Source organism: Octopus bimaculoides, unplaced genomic scaffold (assembly GCF_046866305.1).
Source record: "Octopus bimaculoides isolate indiv1 unplaced genomic scaffold, ASM4686630v1 contig153, whole genome shotgun sequence".
NCBI classification, from domain to species: Eukaryota; Metazoa; Mollusca; class Cephalopoda; order Octopoda; family Octopodidae; genus Octopus; species Octopus bimaculoides.
The window spans coordinates 19,842-42,371 of record NW_028315403.1 but is presented as its reverse complement, the minus strand read 5'-3'; the positions used below and the strand labels follow the sequence as shown (position 1 = coordinate 42,371).

The 22,530-nt window shown below is 39.2% G+C and overlaps 2 protein-coding genes across 4 annotated transcripts; both read right to left on the bottom strand.

The window, feature by feature from the left end:
* Positions 1–3,097: 3,097 nt before the first annotated feature.
* On the bottom strand, positions 3,098–21,583 carry LOC106873635 (uncharacterized). 3 transcript variants are annotated; one of them, XM_089346783.1, is made up of 3 exons: positions 21,531–21,583; positions 12,361–18,709; positions 3,098–3,987 (listed from the first exon to the last, which is right to left on the bottom strand). In XM_089346783.1, exon 2 carries the CDS (start codon positions 18,266–18,268, stop codon positions 17,549–17,551), a length of 720 nt encoding a protein of 239 aa, XP_089202909.1. In that variant the 5' UTR covers positions 18,269–18,709; positions 21,531–21,583; the 3' UTR covers positions 3,098–3,987; positions 12,361–17,548. The 3 variants fall into 3 exon arrangements, with proteins under 3 accessions (XP_089202909.1, XP_089202907.1, XP_089202908.1); XM_089346781.1 differs by having other exon boundaries at positions 13,497–18,709; XM_089346782.1 differs by lacking the exon at positions 21,531–21,583 and adding an exon at positions 18,806–21,513 and having other exon boundaries at positions 13,497–18,709.
* Positions 3,994–8,357, bottom strand: LOC149129109 (uncharacterized). The gene has a single exon (XM_089346788.1). The coding sequence runs from the start codon at positions 8,152–8,154 to the stop codon at positions 7,681–7,683; it is 474 nt and encodes a 157-aa protein (XP_089202914.1). The 5' UTR covers positions 8,155–8,357; the 3' UTR covers positions 3,994–7,680.
* Positions 21,584–22,530: the final 947 nt, after the last annotated feature.

The window sequence follows — 22,530 nt, the reverse complement described above, 5'->3', positions numbered from 1 at the left end:
AAAGAATAAAGATGGAGCGATGAAAAATATAGTGCTGGAAAGCTGTTATCAATAACTATTTTATTTGTGAATAAATCTAGACTCTTTGACTGGTGATTTTCTATTTTCATACACAAGGAATTCTGACACTAAACCATGTTACTCTCTGATTACTCCCACCTCCATGAAATCAACATTGCCTGAACAGGTACACAACATGCCACACGAGATGTTGAAGTGATCACAGTGCAACATGAAATGACAGGTTTTGCTCAAACACACAAAGATCAGCCTGGTCCAACAATCATGAATACAATACTCAAATCCCTAAGCCACACACGTATTTATGTGTATGGGAGATGTGTATGGGAATGAATGGGAGAAAGAGAGCCTGCCTTATGTCGACCCAATAGAGGGACCAGCTATCCGAGTTGATAGTACCAGGGTAGATAAAGCAATTAAGAGTATGAAGACCGGGAAAGCCCCCGGCCCATCAGGAATCACTGCAGAGATGCTCAAAATATCTGGCAGTGTTGGCTATAGCCTAGTCACCCGTATTACGAACCAGGTGATACACGAAGGAGTCATACCCTATGACTGGTGTAGCAGCATCATAGTCAACTGCTACAAAGGTAAAGGGGACGCTTTAGATACAAATAATTACAGAGGCATCAAGCTGTTAGATCAGGTTATGAAAGTTACAGAGAGGGTCATAGCCCAACTAATTAGGGAGCGAATCAATTTAGATGAGATGCAGTTTGGGTTCGTGCCAGGTAAAAGCACTACTGATGCCTTATTTCTAGTGAGACAGTTGCAAGAGAAATACCTAGCCAAGGATAAACCTCTGTACCTGGCTTTCGTTGACATGGAGAAAGCCTTTGACAGGGTCCCCCGATCCCTTATCTGGTGGTCAATGAGGAAACTTGGGATAGAAGAATGGCTAGTGAGAGCTGTGCGAGCCATGTACAGAGATGCGGCCAGTAAGGTGAGGGTTGGAAATGAGTACAGCAATGAATTCCGGGTAGAGGTAGGGGTCCACCAAGGTTCCGTCCTCAGCCCCCTATTATTTACCATAGTCCTCCAGGCAATCACAGAGGAGTTCAAGACAGGTTGCCCCTGGGAGCTCCTCTATGCTGATGACCTTGCCCTAATTGCGGAGTCACTATCAGAACTAGAGGAGAAGTTTCAGGTGTGGAAGCAAGGTCTAGAATTGAAGGGCCTTAGAGTCAACCTAGCTAAAACCAAAATCCTAATAAGTAGGAAGGTAGATAAAACACAAACCCCTTCAGGTAGATGGCCCTGCTCAGTATGTAGAAAAGGAGTAGGTAGTAACTCTATAAGATGTACCCGGTGCAAGCTATGGACACATAAGAGGTGCAGCAACATCAAAGGCAGGTTAACTAGCAAGTTAGTTTTTGTTTGTGGCAGATGTTCAGGTGCAATAAAGACTGCAAACAAACAGGAAACAACTTCTATCTCATTCCAGGGTGAAAAACTAGAGGTAGTCGATAGCTTCCGCTATCTGGGCGACCAAGTTAGTAGTGGGGGTGGGTGCGCTGAAAGTGTAGCTGCTAGAATAAGAATAGCCTGGGCAAAGTTTAGAGAGCTCTTACCCCTGCTGGCGACAAAGGGACTCTCACTCAGAGTAAAAGGCAGACTGTATGACGCATGCGTACGAACAACCATGCTACATGGCAGTGAAACATGGGCTGTAACTGCTGAGGACATACGTAAGCTCGCAAGGAATGAAGCCAGTATGCTCCGTTGGATGTGTAATGTCAATGTGAATACCCGTCAGAGTGTAAGTATCTTGAGAGAAAAGCTGAACATTAGAAGCATCAGTTGTGGCGTGCAAGAGAGACGATTGCGCTGGTATGGACATGTGGTGAGAATGGAGGAGGATAGCTGCGTGAAAAAGTGCCACACCCTAACAGTTGAGGGAACCCGTGGAAGAGGTAGGCCCAGGAAGACCTGGGCTGAGGTGGTGAGGCAAGACCTTCGTACATTGGGCCTCACCGAGGCGATGACTACGGACCGAGACCTTTGGAAATGGGCTGTGCGTGAGAAGACCCGGCAAGCCAAGTAAGATCGTTGCCAGTGCCCCTGGACTGGTTCTTGTGCGGGTGGCACATGAGATGCACCATTTTGAGCGTGGCCGTTGCCAGTACCGCCTGACTGGCTCCTGTAGGATTTTCGAGCGAGATCGTTGCCAGTGCCCCTGGACTGGCTTGTGCGGGTGGCACATAAAAGACACCATTTCGAGCGTGGCCGTTTTCGTGCGGGTGACACGTAAAAGCACCCACTACACTCTCTGAGTGGTTGGCGTTAGGAAGGGCATCCAGCTGTAGAAACTCTGCCAAATCAGACTGGAGCCTGGTGTTGCCATCCGGTTTCACCAGTCCTCAGTCAAATCGTCCAACCCATGCTAGCATGGAAAGCGGACGTTAAACGATGATGATGATGATGATGATGTATGTCGATGTGTCTTTCATACCCTCATTGTGTGTGTATGATAGCCCCTAATCACTCTTTGACAACCTGTGTTGGTTTGTTTACTTACCCCATAACTTAGCATTTGACAAAAGAGGTCGATAGAATAAGTACCAAAGTTAAAATAAATAGTGGAGCTGATTAGTTTGAACAAACTTCTTAAGGTGGTGCTCCGGTATGGCCAGAGTCTGATGAATCAAAACCCACCATCTCATAAGTGCAATATCTTAACCATTAGGCCAGGTGCCCTCATCATGGGTGTGTGAGTGTGATTGCTCCTTATCACTCTTTGACAACCTGCGTTAGTGTGTTTACATCCCTGTAACTTAGTAGTTTGGCAAAAGAGACCAACAGAATAAGTACTAGGCTTAAAAAATAATACTGGGGTTGATCAGTTTGACTAAACCCATTAAGGTCATGCTCCATTTGCTCCAGTAGTGACCACATTGTTGGTGTAAGCAAAGAAACGGGACAGCTTCGCATCACGACTTATTATGGCACCATTTATTCAAAATATCATCGTGCATGAGATGTCTTGGTATAAAGGCTCTCTTACCATGGAAAGTAAATGCAAGAGTGATCAAGGAAGGAACAGGAGGTGAAAATTGCAAAAACAAAACAAAACTTCTAAAAGTTTTGGAAATACTTTACTCATAATTTCCACTGCATAAAACACAGCAATATTAAACAAATATAACAAACAAGAAACTACCCTTTTCCTTTCTCCCCTGTATGAATATGCTTGTGTCTTGTGAAGTCACTATTTTGAGAGAATGATTTACCACAAATATCACACTAATAGGTATTCTCTCCAGTATGAATATATTTGTATCTAGATAAGGGACCACAGAGAGAAGGATTTACCACAGATCTTTCTCCTGTATGTTTGTGCACATCAACCTGACAACTTTGAGAGAATGATTTACCACAGATATCACAGTGATATGGCTTCTCTCCTGTATGAGTACCTTTGTGCACATTAAAGTCTCAACTTTGATAGAATGATTTGCCACAGATATCACAGTGATATGGTTTCTCTCCTGTATGAATGTATTTATCCATTAGTAGGTTACTTTTTCAAGAAACTTTTTACAGATATCAGTCATATGATCTCATCTCTTTAATCATGTGTTCAGGGGAAATCAGTTCTATAATTTTCTCACTCTTTTCTATTACTTTTCCTCTCAAATCCCAGTTAATATATTTCTCTTACTTTTGTTTTTATATTTTATTCCTTACATACACTTGTATTACTGTATTTCTGTCCAGTGTTACCTTTGTTTAGCAACACTTCTATAAATTTATTCAACTTTAATCAGCGCATAGGCTCCTCCTCTTGACACTCCAGTCATTGATGTTCAAAAATTTGGTTAATATCAATATTTCAGAGCAAATGTTTCACAGGAATTCTTCCACTGATTTGTAGAAACAATGTTATACATCTCTTTTATATAATATTTTCGTTTAGTCTTTAAAACGTGGTAGATATTGAGGATACTTTTTCTGTCATCTGATGTTCTGAAATTATAGAGAAAGAACAGTGTAAAATGTAGAGGCTACTTAAAAAACACAGATTCATTTCTATTGAGATAAACTGTAGAAACAAACATTTATTTTAACAACTGTGCTGGATGCCAACAGTTCCATGAAGAAGTGTTGATCTCTCAAAGTAGATGGAACAAGTGGAAGTGGGGCACTGAAGAAGACACAGGAGGAAGTGTTGATGAAGGAACTCAGAATGCTGAACCTTTCAGGTGATGTGATAATGACTGCGAGGCCTAACACCACACTGTACTCTAGAAGACTCATACTCGACAGCAGAAGTATTCAAACTCATCCCTCTGATAGTGAAAAGGAAATGTGACCGTTCTTCATAAAAGCAGATGTGCAGTGCCACCACATTAAAGTGCCACCACATTAAAGGAAATGTATGGTGGAATATATAAGTGCCTGTGCAGTGTGAAGTGGTTGGCACTAGGAAAGGTATCAAGATGTAGAAACTATCACAAATCAGACTGGAGTGTGCTGCAGCTCCCCAAGTTGTCAGCTTGGTTCAAATCGTCTAACAGGTCCAGCACGGACAATAGACATTAAAAGATGACAATAAACTTTGTGTAACAGTTTTCACATAAAACTACAGAATGGCGGACACTAACATTAGTTTCTCTCCAGAAATATAACTTGACATTGTTTAGATCCAGGTCAGTTTTGACTGAGCAGACATGCGATTATAGACATTCCATCCATGAACATCTTGTCTATTTCTGTAACATTGCATATTTATTTCATCCAATAAGGTCTTCAAGACCCGTAGGAGACATGTAAGCAAAATGTGCTAATATTTGTAGTAAGTCATGTGATCACATGGAGAATCACAGGAACTACAGTTTTTATGACAGATCAAGTAAAAGTATTAAATAATGAAAAGGACATTTAACCGGATATCAACATCTAGTGGGAAGCACGTCCAATGCGCATGTGTATCTCCTCCTGAAATATTTTAAGCAGCAAAGTCTAATTATCTCTTTTTACATAACAGTATAATGCTGTTGATTTGTAAGATTTAACCACAGAAACAATTAATCCATTCATTGTGGCTTCGTTTTTTAAAGTATTGTTTAATGTTTGTTAACTTTTCTTGGCGCCAACCTCTTCCCCACCTCTTAAAGCATAGTGTAACATAGTTTACTGTGGAAATTCCTTCTATATGAAATAGAACAATCACCATTCAGTGAGTCAAGATTTATTCATACATGAAAATAAATATAAGAGTTGTTGATGATACTTTCCAGCACTATATTTTACATCGCCCCATCTTTATTCCTTTATTTGTTTCAGTCATTTGACTGTAGGCATGCTGGAGTAAACCTTGAGATAACTTACTTCTGTGATAATTATAATACAAATGATTTCTTCCGGATTTTGAATTTATTTTGTGTGTGTGTGTGTGTGTGGCATATGTAGATGTTTGCTCATTTGAGATTCTTTATAACAGTTTTAATATCAACACTGCAAGGTTAAATAAATTGCAGTTAAATGCACATCTTTTGAAGTAATCCAAATTCTATTCCCTAAATACAAAGGGTTATTATGGAATTCCTTTGAGATCTACGCACACAGGTACACCTCACTATACGTAACCCCGTATATATATACACACATATATATATATTTGCTTGTGCGTGTGTTTGCTCCCGCTGTCAAAATTATCGTCCCCACCACGTTTCTAGGATTCCTGTAGCGTCCTCAACATTTGTACCCCTCTCTCTCAATTTTTACACATGTTGCTCTCCTCCCTTTCACCCATACTAGCAGACCATGACTACCCGTTATAGCTACAGCTTCTGCAGTCTGAAGTGCCATTTCCATGCATCTCCTCAGACATACTCCTTGTTCAGTCTGACTTTTTCTCCTAAATGTAAATAGCCATGTAATTCCTCCACAACAACCTGCTCTACTCAAAGCCCTTCCCTCACAGTCTTATCCCCACCTACCTTATAGCAGCAACATTTCCTCTCCTTGGGATTGTTGGCTTGAGAGCAACAATATGCTCCCTTTGGTCGTGAAGCTCTAGAATATCGGCATACCCTTTTTTTTTGTCTTTTCCCTTTGCTAAATAGACCTGTCTCCTACCTTTTCTTCAGGCTAAAAGCTGTCTCCATTCTTTCAAACCCTTCAAAATGTCTCTGCTTTCATCGTTCTGTATACTTCCTTGTTCAACCATCACGTCATCCTATATCTGGCGATCATTTTGTACCAGCTACAAATTTGTTCTGCAGCTCTACATGAGATGCCTCATAGGAACTTCCAATTGTCCTCTATCTCTTCTTTTCATCAAAGGTTTTTATTGAAGCATCTAATTAGTACATCACATCTCTAACTATTTTAACGATAACTAAGTTTCTAGGAAATCTCTCAGACCTTCAATCTCTAAGTCTCTCAAATCATTAACTGCCAACCTATGTTGTTAAGTCCATTCTTTACCAGGGAAGAACTGCATTCACAAGTATCTGTTTTGTAGTGAGAATGTAGCCATTCTGGCTTGTGGGTCACCAGATTCATAGTTTATCAAATGGCTGGTAGGTTTCCCAGAGTTCTGAAGTTAGAGTTGACAAAAACAGGGTGGCATTGAGAATAAGAATGTCCTCCAAAATGTTTATTCTCAGTTTTATGAAACTAATCTTAATCTGAACCTATGAAAACTTATCTCTGAAAAGTTTCATTTGAAGAAACAATTATTTAAAAAAAAAAAAAAATGAGGAATCAGTCTGGTGTGGGGCACTAAACTATACTTATGCCTCATGTTTTTTCCATTGTGATCTCTTCTGTTTTGTATTTGGGGCCATTGTTTATATACATATTTGACAACTTTACAATATTCCTGTGTGAAAAAGCCATAACTCATACTATTGTATAACATATTTAATGAGAGAAGCATTTAAAACACATTAAACAATGCATGTATTGAAATTACAGGATGTGATATTCAAGAAAGAATGTGCTGGGTTATCAGAAGGAGGAGATTTCTTTCTTTTCCATGATGTAAGGAGCTCTATACGAGCCCCTTACATCATGGAAAGGAAACTGCACGAGTGGTCAAAAAAGGAGCGGGAGGTGAATATTGCAAAAATAGAAGAAAAAAGTCTAGAATTTTTGGAAATATTTAAGTCACAATTTCCATTGCATAAAACACAGGAATATTAAATAACTGGCTAACAAGAAACTACCCCTTTCCTTTCTTCCTTGTATGAATATATTTGTGTTTTATTAAATTACTTTTATCAGAGAATGATTTACCACAGGTATCACAGTGATAAGGTGTCTCTTGTGTGAATATATTTGTGTCTAGATAAGTGACCACTGCCAGAGAATGATTCACCACAGATATTACAATAATACAGTTTCACGCCTGTATGAATATATTTGTGTATAGTTAAGAGATTATTTTGAGAGAATGATTTATTACAGATATCACAGTGATAAGGCTTCTCTCCTGTATGAATACATACATGATTTGTTAAGGTAGTGTTTTCAGCAAATGATTTACCACAGATATCACAGTCATATGGCTTGTCTCCTGTATGAATACGTTTGTGAGTAGTTATGCTAGAATTTTGAGCGAATGATTTACCACAGATATCACAATGATATGGTTTCTCTCCCGTATCAATACGTTTGTGTCTTGTTAAGTCACTATTTTGCAAGAATGATTTACCAGATATCACAATGATATGGTTTCTCTCCTGTATGAATACATTTGTGTCTTGTTAAGTCACTATTTTGCGAGAATGACTTACCACAGATATCACAATGATATGGTTTCTCTCCCGTATGAGTACCTATGTGTTTTGTTAAGTCACTATTTTGAGCGAATGATCTACCACAAATATCACAATGATATGGCCTTTCAGCTGTATGAATACGTCTGTGTTTTGTTAAGGTAGTACTTTCAGAGAATGATCTACCACAGATATCACAATTATACGGGCTCTCTGGTGTATGACTACTTTTGTGTGCAATTAACCTATAATTTTGAGAGAATGATTTAGCACAGATATCACAATGATATGGCTTCTCTCCAGTATGAATATGCATATGTTCTGTTAAGACAGAATTTTCAGAGAATGGTTTATCACAGATATCACAATGATACGGCTTCTCTTCTCTGTGATTATGTTTGTGCATAATCCAGTTACTTTTTCAAGAGAGGGGCAGTCATATGATCACATCTCTTTTATCAGGTGTTCAGGGGAAATCAATTCTATAATTTTCTCACTCCTTTTTTTATTACTTTTCCTCTCAAATTAGTACATTTTTCTTGCTTTTGTTTTTATATGTTATTCCTTCTACTGCTGCATTTCTTTCCAGTGTTACCTTTGTTTAGCAATACTTACATAAATTTATGCAACTTTAATCAGCACACAAACTTCTCTACTTGACACTCCAGTTAGTAATGTTCAGAAATTTGGCTTATAATGTTATTTCAGAGCAAATGTTTCACAGCAATTCTTCCACAGATTGTAGAAACAGTGTTATGCATCTGTTTTGTATAATATTTTCCTTTAGTCTTTAAAACATGTTGGATATTGAATATTCTTCTTCTGAAGTTATATAGACCACCCCCTCCACCGGAAGTTCATTCCTCTGTCATCCCGCCCCCTCCACCGGAAGTTCATTCCTCTGTCATCCTGTCAACCTCGGCTGTCTCCCGGAACCCATCTAGTGGCCTTGGCCATCCTCTCCCCTACCTTTGGGTAGCGCATTAAGGTTGAGAAATGTTTGCAGGTTGTAGGTACTGTTTTGCTTATGAATTCTTCCAATTGCAAGTTTTCTTTTCAGGTACACGACACTGCTTTTCCCCTTCCCAGGCTACAGGCCCACACCCCCAACACCCATACTGTTAGGATTGGCACTCTCAACGTCGGCACGCTGAAAGGTAGATCTGGTGAAATTGTTGAGATGCTTGAACGGAGACGCGTAGATATGTGCTGCATCCAGGAAGTAAGATGGAGAGGAGGTTCTGCGAGGTTCCTCACAGGCAAAGAACACAGGTACAAGATTTTCTGGGCAGGGAACACTGACGGGGTCGGGGGCGTAGGAATACTTCTAGCGGAGAAATGGGTGGATAAGGTAATCGAGGTCGTTAGAGTAAGTGACAGAGTACTTAAGATCAGACTAGTGCTTCATCATAGATTAGCTACTGTCATCTCAGCCTATGCACCTCAACCTGGGCTACCAGATGGTCTGAAAGACCAATTCTATGACACCCTCTTGCAAACTACCTCGTCGACGAGTGACAGGGACCTTCTCTTTGTGGCTGGAGACTTCAACGGTCATGTCGGACGTCGTGCTGGGGGCTTCCATGGCATACATGGAGGCTATGGCTTCGGTTCCCGCAACGAGGAGGGAACCAGACTGCTGGAGTTCTGTGATGCAACCAATCTTATGGTCTGCAATACCAACTTCAGGAAACCTGCCAGTCACCTAGTCACCTACCGCTCCGGCAGACACTCTAGCCAAATCGACTACATCCTCGCCAGAAATAGGGAAAGAGGGCGGCTTATAAATGCCAAAACCTACCCTGGCGAAGAATGTACCCCACAACATAGATTAGTAGTTAGCGACTTTGGGATCAAGGCAAAATGGGTGCCCAGAATTAGACAGGCTTGGAGAAGAAGGGTGTGGAAGCTTAAAGACCCTGCAAATGGACAGAGACTTAGAGACAAGTTACTTGAAGCATTTAACGAAATAGAAGGGGATATAGCATCATACAACGTGGAAGACAATTGGAGATTTCTGCGGGACAACCTGTTGAAAGCCACCGACCAGATTTGTGGGTGGTGTAAGGTCCCCTCCCAACCCAGAGTAACGTGGTGGTGGAACAAGGAGGTAGACAGGGCTATTAGACAAAAGAAACAGGCTTGGAAGGACTGGAAGAACGGTGGTAGCAGGGAATTGTACCAATGTGCCAGAAGGGAGGCTAGGCGACAGGTTTATTTAGCCAGAGGGGAAGCAGATAAGGAAAGATTTGCCAATGTTCTGCGCCGTGAGGACCAAAGACTCGAGGTATTTCGTGTTGCAAGACAGTGTAGGAGAGAGAATAGTGATGTTGTAGGAGAGAAATGTGTTCGCATGGATGATGGTACGCTTGCATTAAATGAGGATGCAAAGAAAGAGGTCTGGAGATGCCACTACGATAGATTGCTTAATAAAGAGAATGAATGGGAGAAAGAGAGCCTGCCTTATGTCGACCCAATAGAGGGACCAGCTATCCGAGTTGATAGTACCAGGGTAGATAAAGCAATTAAGAGTATGAAGACTGGGAAAGCCCCCGGCCCATCAGGAATCACTGCAGAGATGCTCAAAATATCTGGCAGTGTTGGCTATAGCCTAGTCACCCGTATTACGAACCAGGTGATACACGAAGGAGTCATACCCTATGACTGGTGTAGCAGCATCATAGTCAACTGCTACAAAGGTAAAGGGGACGCTTTAGATACAAATAATTACAGAGGCATCAAGCTGTTAGATCAGGTTATGAAAGTTACAGAGAGGGTCATAGCCCAACTAATTAGGGAGCGAATCAATTTAGATGAGATGCACTTTGGGTTCGTGCCAGGTAAAAGCACTACTGATGCCTTATTTCTAGTGAGACAGTTGCAAGAGAAATACCTAGCTAAGGATAAACCTCTGTACCTGGCTTTCGTTGACATGGAGAAAGCCTTTGACAGGGTCCCCCGATCCCTTATCTGGTGGTCAATGAGGAAACTTGGGATAGAAGAATGGTTAGTGAGAGCTGTGCGAGCCATGTACAGAGATGCTGCCAGTAAGGTGAGGGTTGGAAATGAGTACAGCAATGAATTCCGGGTAGAGGTAGGGGTCCACCAAGGTTCCGTCCTCAGCCCCCTATTATTTACCATAGTCCTCCAGGCAATCACAGAGGAGTTCAAGACAGGTTGCCCCTGGGAGCTCCTCTATGCTGATGACCTTGCCCTAATTGCGGAGTCACTATCAGAACTAGAGGAGAAGTTTCAGGTGTGGAAGCAAGGTCTAGAATTGAAGGGCCTTAGAGTCAACCTAGCTAAAACCAAAATCCTAATAAGTAGGAAGGTAGATAAAACACAAACCCCTTCAGGTAGATGGCCCTGCTCAGTATGTAGAAAAGGAGTAGGTAGTAACTCTATAAGATGTACCCGGTGCAAGCTATGGACACATAAGAGGTGCAGCAACATCAAAGGCAGGTTAACTAGCAAGTTAGTTTTTGTTTGTGGCAGATGTTCAGGTGCAATAAAGACTGCAAACAAACAGGAAACAACTTCTATCTCATTCCAGGGTGAAAAACTAGAGGTAGTCGATAGCTTCCGCTATCTGGGCGACCAAGTTAGTAGTGGGGGTGGGTGCGCTGAAAGTGTAGCTGCTAGAATAAGAATAGCCTGGGCCAAGTTTAGAGAGCTCTTACCTCTGCTGGCGACAAAGGGACTCTCACTCAGAGTAAAAGGCAGACTGTATGACGCATGCGTACGAACAACCATGCTACATGGCAGTGAAACATGGGCTGTAACTGCTGAGGACATACGTAAGCTCGCAAGGAATGAAGCCAGTATGCTCCGTTGGATGTGTAATGTCAATGTGAATACCCGTCAGAGTGTAAGTATCTTGAGAGAAAAGCTGAACATTAGAAGCATCAGTTGTGGCGTGCAAGAGAGACGATTGCGCTGGTATGGACATGTGGTGAGAATGGAGGAGGATAGCTGCGTGAAAAAGTGCCACACCCTAACAGTTGAGGGAACCCGTGGAAGAGGTAGGCCCAGGAAGACCTGGGCTGAGGTGGTGAGGCAAGACCTTCGTACATTGGGCCTCACCGAGGCGATGACTACGGACCGAGACCTTTGGAAATGGGCTGTGCGTGAGAAGACCCGGCAAGCCAAGTAAGATCGTTGCCAGTGCCCCTGGACTGGTTCTTGTGCGGTTGGCACATGAGATGCACCATTTTGAGCGTGGCCGTTGCCAGTACCGCCTGACTGGCTCCTGTAGGATTTTCGAGCGAGATCGTTGCCAGTGCCCCTGGACTGGCTTGTGCGGGTGGCACATAAAAGACACCATTTCGAGCGTGGCCGTTTTCGTGCGGGTGACACGTAAAAGCACCCACTACACTCTCTGAGTGGTTGGCGTTAGGAAGGGCATCCAGCTGTAGAAACTCTGCCAAATCAGACTGGAGCCTGGTGTTGCCATCCGGTTTCACCAGTCCTCAGTCAAATCGTCCAACCCATGCTAGCATGGAAAGCGGACGTTAAACGATGATGATGATGATGATGATGTGTAAAATGTAGAGGCTACTTTAAAAATACAGATTCATTTCTATTGAGATAAACTGTAGAAATAAACATTTACCTTAACAACTGAGCTGGATGTCAATGGTTCCATAAAGAAGTGCTGATCTCTCACAAGTGGAAGAAGTGCTGATGAGTAAATTCAGGACGTTGAACCAGGCATCTCGGTATTTACCACATCACCTGAAATGTGATATGGTAAACCCCAAGATGCTTGGCATCTCGCTGTACTTAAGACACATACTCAACAGCAGAAGTATTGTGATTCATCCCTCTGGTGGCCAAAAGCACTTGTGATCCTTCTTCAGAAAAGCAGATGTGCAGTGCCATGTTAAAGCAACTCTGTGATGGCACATAAAAGCACCTTGTGCACTGTGAAGTAGATGGTACTAGGAAAGGCATGGAGCAGTAGAAACCATAAGAAGTCATACTCGAGTTTGCTGCAGCTCCCCAGCTTGCCACCCCTGCAAACCCATGCCAGCAAGGACAACAGACATTTAAAGACGACCAACTTAACATTTTAATTTATTAAAATTGACATCATAGAATCTTGTGTGAAGCTTAAATATTTGTAAACTACACGGACATCTTCACATTGTGCAAGATTTAAAATAAAACTACAGAATGATGAGCACTAACATTAGTGTTTCTCCAGAATGTTTTAGTTAAATGTTGTTATTGTTTTTGTTGAATAAAAATTTGCTGAAAAAAGCTGCAATAGTTATGCACCGACCCAATAATAATGGCAGACCCTCAGCTTACTCAACAAATGAAGAGGCATGCTGTTATTGGGGTTATAAAGGCTGAGCATAGCGATTTAGAAATATCTCGACTTTTACAAGTTGCCAGATCTTTCGTTCACAAAGTTTGTAAAGACTTAGAGACTGAAGATGGAAATGTATCAACAGCATCAAAGCATAAAAAGCATTCTAAATGCTCAGAAATCATCAGGACTAAAATACACAACAAACTAATCAGGCAACGACGCAGAGAGCAGAAGGTAGCTTCCATACCTAGAAATAGCAGTCAAATCTCGCACTAATTACAGACATTTTTCTTTCATATCTAGATATAGTAGCCAAATCAAGGACATCTCTCATTCATAAACTATAGAAAAGACACAAAGAATTGAGGTGTCAAAAACCGAAAGTCCACAGAATTAAAACACATTGAATAGTTTCATTGTTTAATACTTACGGAAATGGTTCATAAAAGATAGTGTTGTTATATATGTGTGTGTGTGTGTGTGTGGTAGTCGAGATACGTTATGAGAATAAATAAATGTTTTATCAGCTGATCAAGAGAAATTCATGCAAAAGACATTTAACCGGATGTCAACATCAATTAGGAAGTACTTTCAATGCGCATGCGTATTTCCTCTCCTGCAGCAAAACCTAATTATCTCCCTTTATGTAATGCTGTTGATTTGTGGCTTTTCACCACAGAAACAATTGATCCATTCATTGTGGCTCCGGGTTTTTAAAGTGTTGTTTACAGTTTGTTAACTTTCCTTGACGCCAACCTCTTCCCCGCCTCTTAAAGCATAGAGTAACATGGTTTGCTGTGGAAATTCCTTCTATATGAAATAGAAAATCAAAAGTCAGTGAGTTTAGATTTATTCATATACGAAAACGAATACGATAGTTGTTGATAACAGTTTTCCAGCATTATATTTTACATCTATATTCATTTACTTGTTACATTCATTTGACTGCAGCCATGCCGGAGCACCACCTTCAGATGACTTAGCTCCGTGGTTTTTATAATAATTTCTTTGCGATTTTCAATTTATTTCGTTTGTGTGTGGCATACACAGACGTTTCTCCATATGACATTCTTTATAACATTTATGATATCAACACTCTAAGGTTCAATAAATTGCAATTACATACACATCCTCCAAAGTAATCCAAAGTTTATTCCTTAAATATGAAAGATTTTATAGAATTTCTTTGAGGTCTATAAACACACACATATATACATCTTTGATATAACCCCATTATATATGTGTGTGTGTTTGTGCTTCCCACTGTCAAAATTATCATCACCACATTTCTAGTATCCCTGTAGCCTCCTCAACATCTGTACCCTCCTCCCTCAATCATTACAGATGCTGCCACCCTAGCCTCCCGCGCACACAGTCTGACCATCACGACCCATCAGCTACAGCTCCTGCAGCCTCCAGTGCCATGCCACCTCGATGCCTAATCTCCTCTGACTTACCTCTAGTTCAGTCTCACTTTTTCTCTTAAATGTATTTCTTCCACAACCACCTGCTCTACTCCAAACCCTTCTCTCATAGTCTTATCCCGACCTATCTTATAATGGCCACATCTTTCCTCCCTGGGTTTGTTCACTTGTGAGCCACATTGTGCCAGTGACACGAGAAAAGCACACAGTACAGTGTGTAAAAGGGTTAGCATTAGGAAATGCAGTTTTTGACTCATTGGGTCCTCATCAAACCGCCCATCCCATACCAGCATGGAACATAGACTGTAAATGATGATGATGATGAATATAAATTGTGTGTAATATCGATAGCAATATACTGAAAGATAAAGGGACAAACAAGAGTTAGCTTCTAGAAATACTTCATATAAGACACACATTGCTATGATGGCCTTAAGAAACAAACATTTTACACATTACAAGATCAGAGTCTGCAACTTTGTAACTATAAACATTGGTACACAGGGTGTTCAGATTAAATTTCAAGATATTTTTTTTATGTCATCTGCACTCAGGAAAAGCTTTATGTATTGGTGAAGAGTCAATGGTGTTGGAGAATTGAATAAAATTAATCTAACATGAAGGACTGGAAGCCATCTGAGTATTGAACCCTCTCATATGTTCACATTACAAAGGCTTTCTCGTATTCATGCTCCATATTGAGTAGCTTTTCATATTTGCACTTACATGCCTCTTTATTTTCAGTCACAGAATGCAACCATGATATTATCCTTCTGCACTCAATTTCCTCTGCTACACTATCCTGCAAAACAGAGTTCTCCATATTTTTGATCCTGAAGCTGTAGAATATATTGGCATACATATTTTTTTTGTGTGTGTGTGTCTTTTCCTTTTGCTAAATAGACCTGTCTCTAAGCTTTTCTTCAAGCTATAAGCCATCCCCATTCTTTCATAGTGCTCTATACTTCCCTGTTCCACATTTACATTACACTTCACCTGGCTGACATTTTGCACCAGTAACAGATTTGTTCTGCAGCTCTACATGGGCTGTCTCATAGGAACTTCCAGTTGTCCGTTATTTCCACCTTTTCATCAAAGGCTTTAATTATTACATCACATCTCCAACTGTTTTAGGGATCTCTAAGTTTCTAGGAAATCTCTCAGACCTTCAAGCTCTCAGTCTCAAATCATTAACTGCCAACCTATGTTGTCAAGTTCATTCTTTACAAGAGAATCACTGTACATTCACAAGGATCTGCCTATCCTGTTTTCCAGTGAGAATGTAACCAGTGTAGCTTGTGGGTCACCAGATATATAGTTGATCAAGAGGGCTGGAAACTTTTGCCCTGTTCTGAAGTTAAGGTTGATAAAAACAGGGTGTTTATTTTCAATTTTATGAAAATAATCATAATTTGGACATTTGAGAACTTATTTCTGCAAAGTTTAATTAAGAAAAAACATTATTTAGAAAGTAACAAGGGATCAGTCTAGTGTGGGGCACTAAACTATACTTATGCCTCATGTTCTTCTTTAGTGGTCTCTTCTGTTTTGTACTCGGGGTCATTGTTTATGTAAATATTTGACAACTTACAATATTCCTGTGTATGAAACAGTCATAACTTGTAAATGCACGAGTGGTCTAGGAAGGAGTGACAGGTGAATATTAGAAAAAGCACAACAAAAAACAAATCATTTTTGTAAATACTTTAGTTGTAATTTCCATTGCATAAAACAGAGGAGTATTAACCCTTTCATTACTATATTTCTGACCAAAATACACCCCTCATGAGTTTCAATTAAATTCTAAAATAATCATAAATTTAGACGAATGTTATATATATGTGTGTGTGTGTGTTCTTGATATTCTTTCAGAGCAAGTTGTTTTACATCTATTACACTATTTTTCTTTTGTTTCTTGGCTCCGGTGAGGTGTCTTGGAACATTCACCATGTGAATGTTCCGAGCCCTTTCCCCACCCACCTCGTTCGCGAGTGCGCATTTTTTTCTTCATATTCGTTCCCAGCGAGTTGTTTTACACCTATCAGACTAATATTTTTTAAATTTTTGTCACCGGGTCAAACGCTTTAGTTTGACTGCCCTGGTTATGGTATGGACGTGATAAATTCCAGACCACATCGTACCCTAGACCATGCTGACTAACATTATTGTCTCTTTTCCCTGTATAAAAGCTAAATCGACAGCAGTACCCAGTATTTGCCTCACAAATTTTCCAAACTTTGAGCCCCCATTTTGTGGCTTTCCTGGCATATACTGTCGGAAGCATACTCTTCCTTTATACCCCACCATGCCCTCATCAATGGATAAGTATCTCTCAGGCTTGTAAAATATTTTATATGCATTTTGAAGGCAGTCGATGAGGGGTTTTATTTTTAAATAAGGGATCAAAGCTTGGTTCTCCACGTACTGAGAGTACTGCTAGTGTCTCTCACATGCTATTTTTTTTTCTGGCTTGTTTACATTCTGCATAACAGTTTGTTTCCGCAGTAATCCTTTCAAACAAGCATGCTGGAAAAAATAAGAAAAAGAAATCTAAAGGTTTCGCTTCCTAGACCCTATCTCCTCAGAAAAATTGTTAATAAAAATATTCTTTAAATCTTTACTCCATTCTGGTGAAAATCATCCTCGCTGTCGCTGCTTTCAGTTTCAGATACAGAAATATCCGATTCATTATCGTTCACCACATGCTTTTGTCGTTCATTCATTCTTGTCTTCGATATCTCCACGTCTTCTGTTGAAAAGCCTTCAAATTCGGAATCACTGCTTGATAGAATGAAACTGCTCTCCATCTGCAAAGCTGAAAAAATTAAAGCCGCCAAAAATGTGGAAAAAAAAATCTTCCAAAATTCACTGAGTTCAAATATCACGCCAAACAATGTCGGATACAATAACTCAACTGTTTGCAAAGTGAAATCAGGTGTTTTAAGGAATGTACTAACGAGATTTGGGTTCAAATTTACATTTAAATAGCAATGGGTACTCTCGGCCAGCTACGGCCGGGTTAGTAACGAAAGGGTTAAACAAATACAGCAAACAAGAAACTATAGAAACTGCTCTTTTCCTTTCTCTCCTGTATGAATATGTTTGTGTTTGGTTAAGGTAGCATTTTGAGAGAATGATTTACCACAGGTATCACAATGATATGGTTTCTCTCCTGTGTGAATACGTATATGTTTTGTTAAGGTAGTACTTTCAGAGAATGATTTACCACAGGTATCACAATAATACGGTTTCTCTCCTGTATGAGTACGTTTGTGTATAGTTAGGGTATAACTTTGAGAGAATGATTTACCACAGATGTCACAATGATATGGTTTCTCTCCTGTATGTATACGTTTGTGTCCAGTTAAGTGAATATTTTGAGAGAATGATTTACCACAGATATCACAATGATATGATCTCTCTCCTGTGTGAGTATGTTTGTGTTTAGATAAGTGACTACTGCTAGAGAATGATTTACCACAGATATCGCAATGATACGGTGTCTCACCAGTATGAATACGTTTGTGTATAGATAAGTTACCTCTTTGAGAGAATGATTTACCACAGATATCGCAATATGATCTCTCTCCTGTATGAGTACGTTTGTGCACAGCAACATCACTACTCCGAGAGAATGATTTACCACAGATATCACAATAATATGGTTTCTGTCCTGTATGAATATGTTTGTGTCTAGATAAGTTACTCTCCTTAGAGAATGATTTATTACAGATATCACAATGATATAGATTCTCTCCTATATAAATATGTTTGTGCATGATTAAGTTACTTTTCCAAGAGGAGGACTTTCTACAGATATCACAGTCATATGATATTATCTCTTTTAATTATATGTTTACTGCAAATCACTTCTATAATTTTCTCGCTATTTTCTATTACTTTTCCTCTCAAATCCTAGTCAATATATTTCTCTTGCTTTTGTTTTTATACGATATTCCTTACATACACTTCTACTGTTATATTTCTGCAACACTTCTATAGATTTATCCAACTTTAAGTAACACACAAGCTCCTCTACTCGACACTCCAGTCAGCAATGTTCAGAAATTTTGCTAATAATATTATTTCAGAGCAAATGTTTCACAGCAATTCTTCCACAGATTGTAGAAACAATGCTATGCATCTGTTTTGTAGAATATTTTCCTTTAGTCTTTAAAATATGGTGGCTCTTGAGGATGCTTCTTCTGTCATCTGATGTTCTGAAATTATAGACAAACAACAGTGTAAAATGTAGAGGTTACTTAAAAAATACAGATTCATTTCTATTGAGATAAACTGTAGAAATAAACATTTACCTTAAAAATGGAGCTGGATGCCAACTGTTCCATAAAGAAGTGCCAATCTCTCAAAGTAGATGGAAGAAGTGGAAGTGGGATACCCAAGAAGACATGGGATGAAGTGCTGATGAGCAAACTCAGGATGCTGAACCTTTCAGGTGATATGATAAAGACCACGATGCCTGGTACCACACTCTAGAAGGCCCATAAACCACAGCACAAGTATTCAGACTCATCCCAATGGTGGCCAACAGCACTTGTGACCATTTCTCATAAAAACAGATGTGCAGTGCCACCATGTTAAAGCAACAGTGTGGTGGCACATGAAATTATCCTGCAGTGCCACAGAAAGGCACCCTGTGTACTGTGAAGTGGTTGGCACTAGGAAAGGTATCTAGCTGTAGAAACCATCACAAACCAGACTGGAGAGTGCTGCAGCTTGTCAGCTCGGGCCAAACCATGCAACCCCTTCCAGATGACAATGGCGTTACCATTTGAATTCATAAAAGCCGACATCATAGAATCTTGTGTGAAGCTTACATATTTCTAACCTACACTGACACCTTCACATTGAATATTGGACACTAATATTAGTCTTTCTTCAGAAATATAACTTGACATTGTTGCTTACATCCAGGTCAGTTCTGACTGAACAGATATGTGATTAAAGACATTCCATCTATGAACATCCTGTCTATTTCTATAACGTTTTATATCTATTACTACACCATCCAATAGAGTCTTCAATATTCCTGACTGGAAGGGGAAATTTAAGGGAGATGTACTGTTATTTCCAGCAGGTCATACAATCATATGGATAGTCGCAGAACCTAATTTTTTTATGATTGATCAAAACAAGAATAAACATTGACGAATAACAAAAAGCCAACTGAATTAGAAAAACAAAAAGAAAATGTTTAACAACTGATTTCCATCCATGTGATTTCAAGTTCAGTCTCACAGAGCAGCACCTTGAGCAAGTGTCTTCTTTAGTAGCACCAGTGCATCTAAAACCATCTGAGTGGATTTGATAGACAGAAACTGAAAGAAGGTTGTCCTCTGTGTGTGTGTGTGTGTGTCTTCATATCACTTAATACATGTCAATGCACATCAACATGAAAATATGTGCAGACATGGGGACATATTACCTTGCTTGCAAAGTAGTGAGGGTCGATAATAAGAAGGCCATCTGGCAGAAAAACGTCTGTCTGATCCACGAAAGAATGGGAAATTGGTTTTTCTTGGCAGGTCCTCGTTTTGCACATCATCATCATTTTATTGTCCAAATTTGTATGCTTGCATGAGTCAAATTCTTTTTCTGATAGACTCTTTTTAAACGAAAAAAAAAAAGAAGTCCATGAAATTGGTGAAAATCCCCAATTTAGGAAAGTTGCTCCTAACTCCTGGCCCTTACAACAGCGATCACCATTGCAATTCTTTTCCCCTCTTTTACTTCGCAACACAAAATGAAATATGTAATTTTCCTTTCTTTAAAATTTCTCCATTCAACACAAACAAAAGAAATTAATGAATTTAAAGACTAACAGTGGAACCCTATTTACCCTGTGTTTATGATTTTCTTTTTATCCTGTAATCATAATTACAGAGTAAATATAGTTCCACTATTGTTTCTAGATTCAATTATTTTTTTCTTTGTGTTCGATAAAGTCTGAAAAAAAAAAGTCCTTTCATTTACAAATGAAAGTGGGGAAAAGAATTGGGTTAACATGCAGTTTTCTCTCACAAAATAGTGAAAGTAAATTGCCCCTTAAAAAAAAATGAAAGCATACTGAAATAGAAACCTGGAGTTGAAAACAGTGACATCACGAAATCTCATGTAAACACTGTATGTAATTATAACTATCGAATACAGAAACGTAAATATTTTTAATATAACATGAAAACTGTATTTTATATAAGATGGAAACAATGATATTTGCAGGAACACGTAGATATTTGCATTCAACATTAAGATGCCACTTTTCACCACGTAAGTCGTCTTAATAGCATATTTCTGCGTGCCAGACCTTTAGCTGTTATTTTTAGCATAACGTGTTTTCTGGTGAGGGCTTAATTTGCCTTCATCGCCTGTTTGTTGCTTCAGTAGAAATCTACGGATGCACAAACGCATCAAAACGGAGAAAATGAAGCAAGTATGGACGACTTGTTCCGAAACACCCCCGATTGGGAAACAGTTCTCAAAATTAACCCCCAAAATTCCTATGTCCTTGGAATCTACATAGTCCGAGGTATACTTGTAGAGAATCTCAGTAAAAAAAATATCCATTTTCTTGAAAATTGAGGCGAATTGGAGTGGACTCCGGTAAATTTTCCAAAATACCTCCCCCCTCAAAAAATATATATATTCGGAATCTACATGATATGACACATATTTGTAGGAAATTTCATTAAAAAATATCCATTTTTCTGAAAGTTATGATCTAAAATCGGGCAGGTGGGGGGTAGATTTAGCAGAATCTGTAGTTAAGCCAACAAATTAACCAGGCAACGATGGAGAATGCACAAATTAGCTTTCCTAGCTAGAAATAGTAGCCAGATCTCGAGCAAATCATAGACATTTAATGTTTCATAGACAGAAATAGCAGCCAAATCCCACACAAATAAAGGACATCTCTCATTCATAAAACAGAGAAAAGACACAAAGAACTGAGTCGCCAAAAACTGAAAGTCTACAGAATTAAAAACGGTAAAACATTGAATATTTTCACTGTTTAATACTTACGGAAATGTTTCATAAAAGATAGTGTTGTTTTATATATATATATATATATATATATATATATATATATATATATATATATATATATATGTGTGTGTGTGTGTGGTTGTTGAGAAATGCAATGTATGTATTTTAAATGTATTAAGAGAAATTCGTGCATCAACGTTAAGAGGAAGGACATTCAATGCACATGTGTAACTTCTATCGGAAACATGTAAGGTACGTAACTCCTTTTAAATTCCTTTATGTTTAGAATACTGAAGCTAATAAATTTTATGTGTGACGTTGTAATAGGTCGTTGCTCATTATTCCCTGCCGGTTCTTTCTTAATTCTGGTATTCTTTTTTACTTGCCTCTTACAGCAGGAAGTAATATGGTTTACTGTCAAAATTCAATATATATGAAACCAAAAAAAATTCATCCACCAATAAGGCTAGATGAATTCATAGATGAAAATAAATACAACAGTTGTTGATAACAGCTTTCCCACACTATATTTTCCATTGTTTCATCTGTATTTACATTCTTGAGATTAACTTACATCTGTTATATTTTGAATATAAATAGTTTTATGTTGCAAGACGTTTAATCTGACACTGTTTTGGCACCGATATTGTTACATTTGTGAGGAGTCAGAATAAATATTGGCTATAAACGCACTCACCAGTTGTTTGCGTATATTTCCCACCAATCTGCAGTCTTCTCAATTATATCGTGAAAAATATTTTTGGTGAACATAGTCAAAACATGAACAAAGGAATGGAACTTATACAATCAACGACCAGAGAGTGTGCTTCTAGGCATTAGAAACTGGTCTCTCTCGAATTTTATCAACAACATGCCGAAAATCCATGTACGTTGTATGTAGAATATCATTGGAAATAAGGGCATCCAGTCATAGAAATCATACCAGAGCAGAGAGTAGAGTTTGGCACAGTCGTCTTGCTTGTCGGATCCTATCAAACAATCCAACCCATTCTAGCATAGAAAGTAGATGTTCAAT

What these genes read in the sequence shown, in the direction of transcription:
- LOC149129109 (XM_089346788.1), bottom strand. Translation starts at nt 8,154, where the DNA reads ATGCACAAACATAATCACAGAGAAGAGAAGCCGTATCATTGTGATATC.
- LOC106873635 (XM_089346783.1), bottom strand. Translation starts at nt 18,268, where the DNA reads ATGCACAAACATATTTATATAGGAGAGAATCTATATCATTGTGATATC.